This window comes from Epinephelus lanceolatus, chromosome 3 (genome assembly GCF_041903045.1).
Source record: "Epinephelus lanceolatus isolate andai-2023 chromosome 3, ASM4190304v1, whole genome shotgun sequence".
In the NCBI taxonomy this organism is placed as follows: domain Eukaryota; kingdom Metazoa; phylum Chordata; class Actinopteri; order Perciformes; family Serranidae; genus Epinephelus; species Epinephelus lanceolatus.
In genome coordinates, this window is record NC_135736.1 from 40,277,642 (window position 1) to 40,289,788 (window position 12,147).

Consider the following 12,147-nt stretch of genomic DNA (forward strand, 5'->3'; position numbering starts at 1 on the left):
CACAGGCATATTTTTGAGTAGCTTTGTTTTCTTTCTGGCCATACTTGAAAGTAGCTAAAATAGCATGAAATGCTTGAAAATGAGACAGAAATACCATTTTATCTGCCAAAGCAATGAGACAAACCTTGATAAATCTGTCTGCCTTGTATTTCAGTCTTTAAATGGTTAGGTGATTACATACTGTATGATTTTATGTTTCTTCTGCCAAAAAAAAGAAGAGATGATCCTCAAAAAACCAAAACAAAGACAGTTATTCTGGTGCTCAGTTTACAGTACACCTTTGACCTATAATACTGTTTTTATGTGTGCCTTTGAAATTGAAATCATTGTATGGCCCTTCATCTGTGTCATATTTCAAGTTTAACTGTGTCTGATCTGTTGTCAGTGTGTCCAGTCTCTTAAGGAGGATGTGAACTGCTTTAATTGTATAGATTTTTTTTCTTTTATTCTTTGCTTAACTCATTTGCCTGCCACCCTGCAGTCCCTTCAGCCCCAGCAGCCTCTGGCCTTCCAAGCGATCATTATTTGATGTGATTGACACGACAGGATGGTGTGCATTTCATTGCTGAGAAGTTTAGAGCCTTAGGCCTCGTGATCCTTCAGTGATCAGGGGTGCGTCACCCCACAGCCATCCTAGGGGCACAAGGCTGGATTACCAACCAGGCAAACTAACAAATACTAACCCTAACCCCAACAGTTTACTAAATGTCATTTGAGGTTTAGACAGTTGAATTAATTGCAGATTTGTAATTTGAAATTTGCACCACACTGAAGTCATTAAGTCTGACCATCTTGTGGCCCTGTCTTCTTGAGGGATCCTGTGTCAAAATCTAGGTTTGGTTTGTATTGTTGCCGTTTTTTCTGTGTCAAGTATTTAACACACACAAAACCTTGGGCATGGTTGTATTAATACATCATAGGAGAGCTGTAAGCAGGGGCGTAGCTTTCGTTTCAGCTCTGGGGGGCACACATATGAAACAGGGGTTTTGGGGGTCATCCCCTAGGAAAATTTGAGCATTATTTGCTGCCTTCTGGTGAAAAATTCTCCTCAAATTAGTGCCTTTTCTGCATCAATTTATGATGGAAATGTATTTAATTTTGTCAAAATAAAAATCTACTCTACTACTACTCTACTACTTTCATGTTTCTATTGGGGGAGGCGCTACAAATGCACGTTTTAAATATTGAGGAGAATGTGATGTGTTCCCTGCACATTATGTTCGTAACAAACTTATTTTAGGCCAAACCATGATGTTTTTTCTAAACCTACTCACGTGTTTTTGTTGTCTAAACCGAAGAAAGAAGACTTAAAAACTAAGGGTTTTTTTAACCTACGCTCCGAGTTTATTTTGCAGACAGACTGCATGCATTTAACAAGCAGATATTGCATATTTCCCATGACACAATGCATGTAACGTGCATAACTTGATACGCTGCCCCTGAATGTCAGAAACTGCCATTGTAGGAGAGCGTCATAGTTTGACGTGTAGGGCCACTGACCAAGTGTCAGTATTTGACGAGTGGGAGGTGAACATGTGTTGTTTTATTAAATGAGCAAAGACTACAATTTTTTAAAATTTCAATCATTGTGTATTATTGCTCAATAAAAATATTGTTAGATAAAAAAGCCCAGTGTGTATTATAAAAATCAAATGCCATTGGAAATTAATTTTTTTAAGTGGCTTAAAAAGAAGAAACTAAATCAAACTTTTATACTTGGTTTGCAATGACAGTTCTCCAGTAGATGGACACATACATGGAGGAACTATTATTTGGCAAATTTCTGTTATTGTTACTATAATAAGAAGACTTTTTAAATAAATTTTGGGCTTGTGCCACAGTTAACTAGTGTGTCCACCACCTTTGCCTTGAGAGTGTCCGCTGAACTGTTGACCATGTGGGAACCTTACGGTACTACTCATTCCCGTGTCGCAGAGCGTTGAGGTGTGTGCTCCAATGACCTCAGGGTCACATACCACGCAAAGGGGCTACGCAGTTATGCTAACCATGTAGATGTTTAAATCAAAACAGTGGCAATCAGAGGTGGACGTTGGGAGGGAGAAGAAGAGAGGCAATAGTAGGGGAAAGGAGAGCTCGTTCTTGAACCGTGGTCAGATGGGAGAGAGCTAAGTGGTGGGTGTGTGTAAAGACTTGAAATATGTTGAAGAGACGCGTGTGTTATCTTTTCTCCTCGCCACTGGCCGTCCGGTACCTCCCCTCATGGTGTGTCGTCAGCAGTTTATCTCAGGGCCTGGCTGGAGCTGCAAGGGAAAATGGGAGGAAATCTGATCCATATGGTGGCACTATAAAGCTCACCGCTGATTTGCAGGCTTCATCAAAACCTGGTCAAGGCTTCATTACTACTCATGACTGATATCCTCCTCCCACACCTGGTCACTGCGCTCTGAAGCTTCTCACTCTCTCCTCAGCAGCAGTAGTCGTCTGCCTGACCCCTGGGGTGCCTCACGATTTTCATAGACTCCTCACAGAGAAGTAAGTAAATTCCCAACCTGATAAGTGATTTAGTTATGGACAGTTAGATTATATGGAAGATGTTATCCAGATTTCATGTTTTGCATATGCATGTATGAAGTCAGATTATGATGCATTGCATGTATCTGTTTTTCTTATGTTGCCTCAGATATGAAGATACTGGGCAAGGTTGCTTTCTTGCTTTTGCTCGGGGGAATCTGGTGTCAGAACAACCGTAATGCTAAAGCTACTGGCAAGTCCACCAAGAAGTCTGCTGGGAACCAGGGAGGTGATGTTGGCCAGCCTGCCCCTGTAGCTGACCTGACTCCTGGAAGCACAAGAGGCACTGGAGGCACTGGAAGCTCTAGAGGCACTGGAAACACTGGAAACTCAAGAGGCACCGCAGGCACTGGAGGCACTGGTGGCACTGGAAGCACCAGAGGCACTGCAGAAGCAGCTGAAGCAGGGCAGGAGGGAGCTGCGGGAGCTCAAGAAGCTGGACAACAGACGGATGACATGAGGCTGCACTTCCTCAAGAACACCCAAGTTACATGTAATGATGGAACAGCAGCTGGGTGAGACGTTCTGGATCTCATATGTTCTCCCTCTTGTTTTCCTAAAACTCTTATATTTTGAGATTTGCTGTCTGTTTGCTGATTAATAAAATGATTTTAGAACCCACACAGAGCATCAGTGTGTCCATACATGGCTGCTTTATCTCCACCATCTCCTCATGCCTGTTTATTTGTGGTACAGGTTTTACCTAAAGGAGTTCAGAGGAAGCCGCCGATGGCTGTTATTTCTGGAAGGTGAGTATTTAAAAACCCAACTGGTTAATTTGGTCCCCAAAGGTCAGCTTGTTTTGGCGTGACGCCCTCATTGGAATTTTGATGGGGATGTCATCTTGTCTTGTCATCTTTAGTTTTTCTCCTTTTTTGGTTGCTGCCTGTCACTTTGATAGACTTAGGATGGGGGAAATTTATGTGGATCGTCCTCCAGCTCAACTTATGTGTGTATTCTGAGAGCATAGGAGGGGTATGCGTCACATTTCCCAAACACAGACATTATATCTTGCCTTTTTTAACAAGATTTAGATTGTATTATTCTGAGCATTAAAGCCTAATAAATTAGTTTTGCTATATTTTATTATGTTAGATTCTCTCCTTCAATATAATATACGTCAAACCACTTTGCACAAGCTGAAAGTCAATCAACAAATCATCTGCTGACAGCTTGCAAATTAAAGGAATCATTAATCTTTTTGTCCAACTCTGAATGAATATACAGTCTTGTTAGCAGACCGGGCTGCAGGTGCATTCCTTTCCCTCTCCATTCCTCACGAGCCTCTGTGATGGGCTAACAAGGGTCCCCCTTGCTGTGCCTTATGTGAACGTCTAATATTAGTCCCTATTATTTTTAGGTGGCTGGTGCTGCCACAGCAAAGAGACCTGCGATTCCAGGTACCAAAATATACCCCGACTAATGAGCTCATCAGGGTGGCCCCAAACAAAAAGAGGTAGGTCAGCCGGCCATGTTTAAAAATGCATGTCATAAGTGTTTTATGTAATCTTTAGTGAGACAAAAGATCATCTGTCTGATCTCTGATTGCTGCATTTACAGGGACTGGAATTTTGTCTTCTCAAGCAGAGGAGAACCCACACTGGCATAATGCAAACATTGTGTAAGTATTGTGTCTTACTGTGGCTACTGGAGTTGTTACATACATACGGACTTTATTTATAAATGCTTGTGAGACAGGACTTGCTGGTCTACTGCTGCCTCCAATAGTTATTTGTTTGTCTCATTGTGTGACTTTGGCAAGGGTTAGCTCAGATTCACTAAAGTCACACAATAACACTGGGAAACTAATGGATCACAGCGGTGGTAGACCAGCAGCTCCCATGTTCAGCAAGAAAAAATTGCAGTTTTTGTCAGTGGAGTCTGGTGGCTTTGACGAGCGCATAGACATAATGGGCTGTCTGACGGAAAGGTAAAAAAGTGAAAATACTCTTAGATGACTCTTGAATGGGACTTTTTTAGATGGCTAAAGTGCGTTTGCTGCTGACTTCTGCACTTTGCAGCTTTTGTGTCCACACTCATGCCACTTTTCAAAACGGGGGGCTTCCCGATAGACATTTAAAGTATATGATACATTGACTCTGGATAAATACCTCATACAGCCCCACTTCAAAACAGTCCAAGGTATTCCTGAAAAGATGCTAAAATGCCCCCTACAGAATTGAGGGGAACTGCAGAGTCTTTGTGTCTGTGTGTCCTAGTTCATGTTAGACATGGTCACTTGATCCAGTGTTAATATGAGTACATTGATTAGTGCAACTGTAAAACAAGACCTTTTAAGAAACTGCAAATCTTATGAGCAATAAAATGCACTTTTGCTCAGTTCACTGCACTGAGGGGTTTTGCTGTTTCAGCATTACTTGGTCTGCTCATAACGGCTAATACAACTCTGCAAATTTCTGATATATGACTGAAAAGTTGACTTTCCTGGAGGAGAGATGGAGTTGTTCTGATTGCCTCAAGCTTGAGTCTAACAAATGTGATTGTCTCCTTTTCTGCAGATTCATCCCGTACTGTTCCAGTGATGTATGGAGTGGCACTGGGCCTGCCCCGACCCCTCCCCCAAGGCCACGACAAGGCAGAGAGAAAGAAAGGGACAGAAATACAAATACAAGTAAGTTTCTTTCTCCCTCATATATGACAGACAGATGACAGATGACTGTGCCTCCTTTGGTTATAAGAAAACATGATTTATCTATTTTTCTGTTCAGTGTTGAGCTCCCAGTCATTTGATGTGTGCATTTGTTATTAGCTGAGTACACCTTCATGGGAACCCTGATCATCCGCGAGGTCATCAAAGACCTCATCCCCAAAGGAATCAAGCAGGCCAAGGTTGTCATGCTGTCTGGCACAAGGTGAGTTTGTTTTATCGCCTGCCGCCTGGTACTTACCGCAGCTTTTGGACAAGTGCCTGCATCCCCTGTACCATCTGGACCAACTCTGCACCTATCATTAAACAAGAGAAGCCCTATTTTGGTCGCATCCTCGTGTCAACAATAAAGATGTTTACAGTCAACTGTGAACAATGACATAATGTCTATTAAAGGGCCTTGCCCTGTAATGGTGAACATTCCTCCCAGGTTAGCAACATGGTTGTTGGGTTCCCCCTGAGCCCTAAAACGGGATCCACTGTCTGAATGCAAAGCTGCTAAATTTTGACATCCCTGCTGTAAGCTGGCATGCACTGTCATTTTGATACCCTTAGCGAAAATTACACACTCAAAGCCAAACTATTTATTGATTGTCTTGGCTCTCCCTGCAGTGCTGGTGGAACAGGTGTTTTGCTGAACATTGAGAGAGTGGCCAGTCAGCTGGAGCAGCTCGGCGCAGAGGCTCAGGTCCGAGGCCTCGTGGACTCTGGGTGGTTTCTAGAGAGTAAACAGCAGAGGTCACCTAACTGCCCTGAGACTATTTCCTGCTCACCTGAAGATGCTATCAAGATAGGACTCAGGTTAAGTCATGCATCCTCCAACACTTTCATAGGCCAGAGACAGAATTTGAAAATCTCTATTTTGCCATGCAGTACTGTTATATTTGTCTTTATTGTGTAATGTGTCAAAGTGACTCAGCAGTAGATTTGTATATATTGACAGTGTGTGTTGTTTTCTCAGGCTGTGGAATGGGGTAGTGCCTGATAGATGTCGGCAGCTTTATAAGAGAGGAGAGGAGTGGCAGTGCTTCTTCGGCCACAAACTGTACTCAACCTTGACCTGTGAGTACCGGCTGCAGCCTCATAAATATATCATGATATTGGATTAGTATGCTACAGTATATATTTGACTTGAGCTGTCCAAGAGAAATGTGCACTGAAATATGTGAGGTGTGAGTTTAATTTACTCAGAAGCTGAAAAGTGGACAGACTTGCCAAATATACCAGTGTGGGTGATTTTCATGCTTGTACCTCAGCGGAGGAAGTATGTGGTCTAGGACATCTGCAAGTCTTGGATCAAAAACCCAAAAGAAAAAAAACATGGTTTGCAAATTTCAAGACAGTTTTTCCTCAATTCCTGGACAGCTGATATTTTGTAGATCTGACAGCCTTGGCAGTAGTGGAAACTCACATCATCACAGCTTAGTTTCATCATAGCAAAGCTTAAGTGGACCAACCCAGGCCCATGAAAAACCCTGTCACATGTAAGCTTAAAGGTACAGTAGGTAACATTTATAAAAGTAACTTTATGTAATATTTGCTGACACTGACACTGTATCTTGACAGTGGGCCATGAGACAAATAATCTGTGGAAAAACTATATTTCTCTGGCTTCCCCCACTGCTCCCAGTATTACTTGATGTGTTCACTGTTGTGGGTAATGCATGAACGGTGACTGACAGCTGCGTTAGAGAATTCTCCTGGCTCTGATTGGTTGTTCTCATTCACAGCGAATCCTTGCAAATGCCGTAGGAGCACTAGAAGGAGCCAGGGGGACACAATTTCCTGTCTCATGTACCTCTGTCAGGATACAGTGACAGTTTCAGCAAATATGACAAAAACTTATTTTTCATAAAAGTTACCTCCTGTAGCTTTAAAGCCCTCATATGTGGAACTTGACAATTTCTGACTCTGGCAATTCTGAGCTCTGCTATCGTAAGAGGCCCCGGGGAGAAAGCAGCACAGATTTAACCTGGGATTTCTTTCTTTTTTTTTCCAGACAAAATAATATATTTTTGCCTACTTGTGGGCAACACAACAACAATCTGCAAAGCTGACACACTGTATTATCTTCTTATAAAGCTGATAAGACAAAATTGTCAGCAAAGAGTTGCCTGTTTATACATCCAAAAGTTATGCAGCAAAATTTGTAAGTCCAATAGTCACTTTCCTTTTAGCTCTGGTTTTGGTCTCCACCAACTACTTTGCTGCTAAATGCTTCGCTGTGTTCATCAGCTGGCCGCTAACTTTATCTGTTTTTCGCTAAAACAATCTGTTCTAATTGCGCCAAAAACAGATGCTTTAGTGTCTCATAGGGCTCTCTTTAGTGTCTTTATGTGACGCAAATTGTGAAAAGGACGTGGTTAAGTTTTGGCGATGAAACTACTTGGTTTGTTTTAGAACAAAGATCATAGTTTGGGTTAAAATAAGTATGCACATGAGTGACATAAATTACACATTACATTAATAGAACGCTGACTTTTGGCTTCAAAAGGAACACAAACTGTGGTCTCCTGGGTGAAAGTCTTTTGTTTGACTCATCCACCTCCCCTTCTTCCCAACCTACACGGACTATCTTGCTCGTAGCATCAAGTATTGCCACGGATGGGTTTACACTAGAGTCGAAAGCCCAGTGCGTCTCATAAAGACACTGAAGAGTGCCTTTGGTTTCAATATCACACTGTGGGGTGTGACAAAGTGTCAGTATTTGAAGACATAGCAGTGAGAATGGGCTGGCTGAAAATGGCTGCTCGCTGCATTTGGAAACAGCGCTGATGAGAGCCGTGAGACTGAACCAAAACAGTAAATTTGTGGGTAGTAAAACCAAAACAATGAGCAGAAACAAGCTATAAGGCTCCGTAGAACTGGGGGATTTGCGGTTGGGTGACAGATCTACGTAGGTTAATCACTATGAGCATCCCATTTTACATTGCACATAGTCATCTGACCCATTGTCAATATAAATATATTGATTAGAGCAGATTTAATAGTGAACTCTGTGTTTCCCCTGCAGCTCCTCTGTTTGTAGTGCAGTGGCTGTTTGATGAGGAGCAGCTGCGAGTGGAGAACATCTACATGGGAGGACAGAGTCTGTCCGAGGAGCAGTGGCAGTACATACAGAACCTGGGCAGGGAGATCAAGAACTCACTGACTGATGTCACGTAAGTTCCCAAAAACCTGTTTAGAAGAGTAAAGTGATAACAGTAGATCTAATATGCACCAAGTGTAGAAATTGATGTATTTCTCTCTGTGTTTTTGTCAGGGCTGTGTTTGCTCCGTCCTGCCTCTCTCACACAGCCATTACCAGAAGGTAAGAATGGATACTTGACTCCTGTGGTGGTAATGCACTTTCACGCCTTCCACTTTATTCTTGCCTCCACTAGTGGTCATCGCTACCTAGTGAGCTCATGCTGCTGTTTTTGCTTGCTCGTTCATCATGCCGCATTCTTCGTGTCACCAAATGCCATTTCACACTTTCCCTAACCCCTCGGTACCCCTTGAACACACTCATTATTTTGCTGCAGGGATGGACACTGATGGGTCAGAGCAGTCTTCGGTAGTTGAAGAAGTTAGGTGTATTTATTGAGGGTAATGATACCTTATGGGAGGAGCTGAAGGTCTAAGGTCATTGTAGGTAATTTAACAGTGGCTGTTCTCTGATGTAACACACTTGCTGCACCACCAGGATGACACTTTCCTGGTTCTCAGTTTCTAATCTCATCCTATTCCTTTGCTTTCTGCCAACATTTTCCCTCACTTTTTGTTCTTTTCTAGCTTTACCTCTGTTTATTCCTAATCCCTAACTTCCCTGTCTTATTGTTCCTCTAGTAACTGGATGAGTTTCCAAGTTAAAGGCACCTCTCTGCCACGGGCCCTGCAGTGCTGGGACAGGAGTCTGGAGGCAACACGCAACAACAGAACTCCTGCAAAAGGCTGTCCTTTCCACCTGGTGGACACCTGCCAGTGGCCCCAGTGCAACCCCACCTGCCCAGCCTTAGTGGACCAGGCCACCCAGCAGGAGCTCACCCTGCTCCAGATGCTGGTAGCCATGGGCCTTGACCTCCAGAAGCTGGGCCTGGATCCCCAGGGAGACGCAGATTCTCTGGCCAGCATGGTCAGCAATGGTGGCTAAGTGTAAATGTGGATAGCAGCCTATAAGAGAAAGCCATGCAAAGGCTTGTTAGAGGAGAGAATGGGTTGAAATTTTATTGTAACCACAGAATTAGCATAGAAATCTGGTTACTACGTCTCGTGCTGCTCAGCATTCCATTATGCTTCTTGTGTCGTCTGTTAAATAAGTGACTGGTGGGTATGTCACTGCATCTGAGTCTGAGTGGTTTGGCTAGCGGACACCAGAGGAAAGAGCTTTGGGTCTGAATCAAAGGTGTTTCATCTGTACTAGTTGAATTAGCTTTGAGATTTAGCAGGTGGCTGGACATACGGTACCTCCTACAAAACACTTTCATCCTGATCACTCTGCATGAAAATCAGACTTCGGAGCATGGCAGTAGAGTTGAATACTTTTAATTCTCTACTTGCACGATGTAGTGTGACTTATATCTGTTTTACAAATTTCACGCGTGTTCACTTCCTGTCAGGGCTACGGCAGCATTACCTACGTCTCCAACCATAGTGATCAAAGTGCTTTTTCATCTTTAAGTTAGTCAACGTTACCTCACTTTCAGTTACCTTTGTACATATTGTTAATTGTACTTACTTTTACTTTTGGTATATAGTGTTGTTAATCATTTTTATTATCACCTCAGTGTCTGAGTTAACTGTTAGCGGTGTTAGCTACTCTTATGTGTTGCATCACAAAAGTAAGGTGTTGAAGTAATATTCTACATTTGGCAGTAAGGAAATAATTGAGACATTAGTAGCAGGATTTCAGGTACATTTACTATGTCACGTAACACATTACCACCCAAAATTAGGTGTTCATTTGTTATCTTGTTTCATTGATCAACGCTGCCCCACTTCTGCCAGTGCGTCACCAGCAAAAAAAATATCCCCGACGGGTTTTGTGTCTCGTCACGTCATTATAAGCTACATTATAGAAGGGTGCCAGTGATGGGCACATCTGGGTGATGCCTTCAACGTCTACAATGTATCCCGTGCTGCTTTTGCGTCTAAAGGCTGCCTCTTATACACAAACTCTCTTTCTGTTGCTGTTGCAGCTGACTGGGAACTGGCAGGTGGGTCTTCCAGCTCCGGTGTATTAATTTGCAATCATCATAGTAAATAACTTGTATGTCAATCCGTTTGATGTGCTAACCTCAGCATTTGTCTATTGTGTTTCATATGATAGGCCTATAATATTAATCCCTCTCTGATAATTGATCAGATTTTGATCCTTTGTCTGCCTGTCCATCAGTGTGTCCATTTTATAATGCCTGATCGTACTTATACAGTTATTTTGGCGAAAGTAATGCAAAAGCAGTGTAACCTAATACTCCAGACAGACAGTGATATTGTAAAGTAGCTTATTAGTTTCAAATGAATGCAACTAGTAATATGTAATGTATTACATTTTAAAACTTGTCCAACACTGCATGTCGCTCATGCCAAAAATATTATAAAGTGACTGTACATTGTCTTGCGAAAGTAAGCTAACCACCCTCTTCATAAACTTGACGTTGCTTTTCTTTATTTTAGTAGCCAGCTGGGCTAGCTTACTGGCCAATCGAGCAATTTAAAGACACTGAATGAATTAGCAAAATGATCAATACACAAATGAATGGTAAATACTAATCACTCTATGTACAATGCTTGCTGTGAAAAGTGAAGTAACTAACTTAAGGATGATAAAGCGCAGAGGTGAAGGTAATGTTACGGCAGAGTTGTCATGAAGTAAACAGACATGAAATTTGTAAAATGAATATATGTCACACAACATTGTGCGAGTAAAGAACAGAGGCTCCCACAAAATGCCACAGGCACAAACATGTTGCTTTGACAGGACTCATAAAACACATTTACACACCATATACTGTAGTTGTTAGCATCTTAATTAGCTTTAAAGAAAGATTTACTGATGCTCTTTCCAACAGTCATACTTTTATACATAGTGGTTATTCATGATGTGCTACATTTTGAGTATTCTGATTTTTACAGAATAAAATACAACTCAGAACACCAGAAAAACTAAACTCATACTCACTCAATAGGTTTTTTTTTGCACACACAGTTCCAAAGACACTGATTGTGATTTTTGTGACTTAGTTTTAGTCTCTAGCTCCTGATGCTATCCTAACTTATATATATAGTATTACATTATATATATGTAGACATATTTTATGTGCATGTCAGACAAAAGTGTGATTAGTTATTGATATTTTTCTGTGTAGGCCAGCAGGAGTTTACTTAATTCACCAGTTAAGTGCGATAATTAGAAAAAAAAACTTCCTAAATAAACAATAACGCTGTGGTTCTTCACCGCTCAGTTGTCAGCATAATCTATAGTGGCATACATGGACACAATACAGACTATGTATTGCAATCCTTTATTGTTATCAACATTTAAAACGTCTTTCACAGTGTAATGCTAGTTTTGCAGGGCATTTACAGATGTTACTGTATGTTTTATTTTCATCTAGGTACTGTAATAACTCTGTCAACCCATTAGAGTGTGACAAGAATTGTACCTGCTGGTAACAAGTATCAGACTAAGTTGTTGCTCATGTTGAAATGGGGAATAAAGATTTTAATTGGCTCTGACGACATGGACTTTTGTTGTTCATCCAATGCTGTTTATGCATTCTCTTGACATCTTTGTTATGACGCAATCATTATCTGTGAGAGGGTGCAATAAAAGGATGCATTAGGCAAGTCCTTTGTTTTCTTTCAGACTGATAGAGAGATAGAGATAGAGATAGATAGAGATAGAGACTGGTAGAATTTCTGTTAGCACATTGATAGCTACCATGTGTGGAGCCACAGACCTGCAC

The 12,147-nt window shown here is 41.7% G+C and overlaps 1 protein-coding gene across 1 annotated transcript; it reads left to right on the top strand.

Moving 5' to 3' along the window:
• Positions 1-2,227: 2,227 nt before the first annotated feature.
• notum2 (notum pectinacetylesterase 2) lies at positions 2,228-11,917 on the top strand. Its single transcript, XM_033623367.2, has 12 exons — positions 2,228-2,493; positions 2,642-3,047; positions 3,229-3,281; positions 3,893-3,988; positions 4,093-4,153; positions 5,052-5,164; positions 5,303-5,405; positions 5,813-6,001; positions 6,162-6,262; positions 8,214-8,361; positions 8,463-8,510; positions 9,029-11,917. Exons 2-12 carry the CDS (start codon positions 2,644-2,646, stop codon positions 9,330-9,332), a joined length of 1,620 nt encoding a protein of 539 aa, XP_033479258.1. The 5' UTR covers positions 2,228-2,493; positions 2,642-2,643; the 3' UTR covers positions 9,333-11,917.
• Positions 11,918-12,147: the final 230 nt, after the last annotated feature.

Bases quoted from the DNA above. Each gene is read 5' to 3' on its own strand.
- notum2 (XM_033623367.2), top strand. From the start codon at position 2,644: ATGAAGATACTGGGCAAGGTTGCTTTCTTGCTTTTGCTCGGGGGAATC. The intron at 3,989-4,092 runs GTAGGTCAGCCG...CTGCATTTACAG, and splicing joins GTGGCCCCAAACAAAAAGAG to GGACTGGAATTTTGTCTTCT. The intron at 8,511-9,028 runs GTAAGAATGGAT...TTGTTCCTCTAG, and splicing joins CACACAGCCATTACCAGAAG to TAACTGGATGAGTTTCCAAG.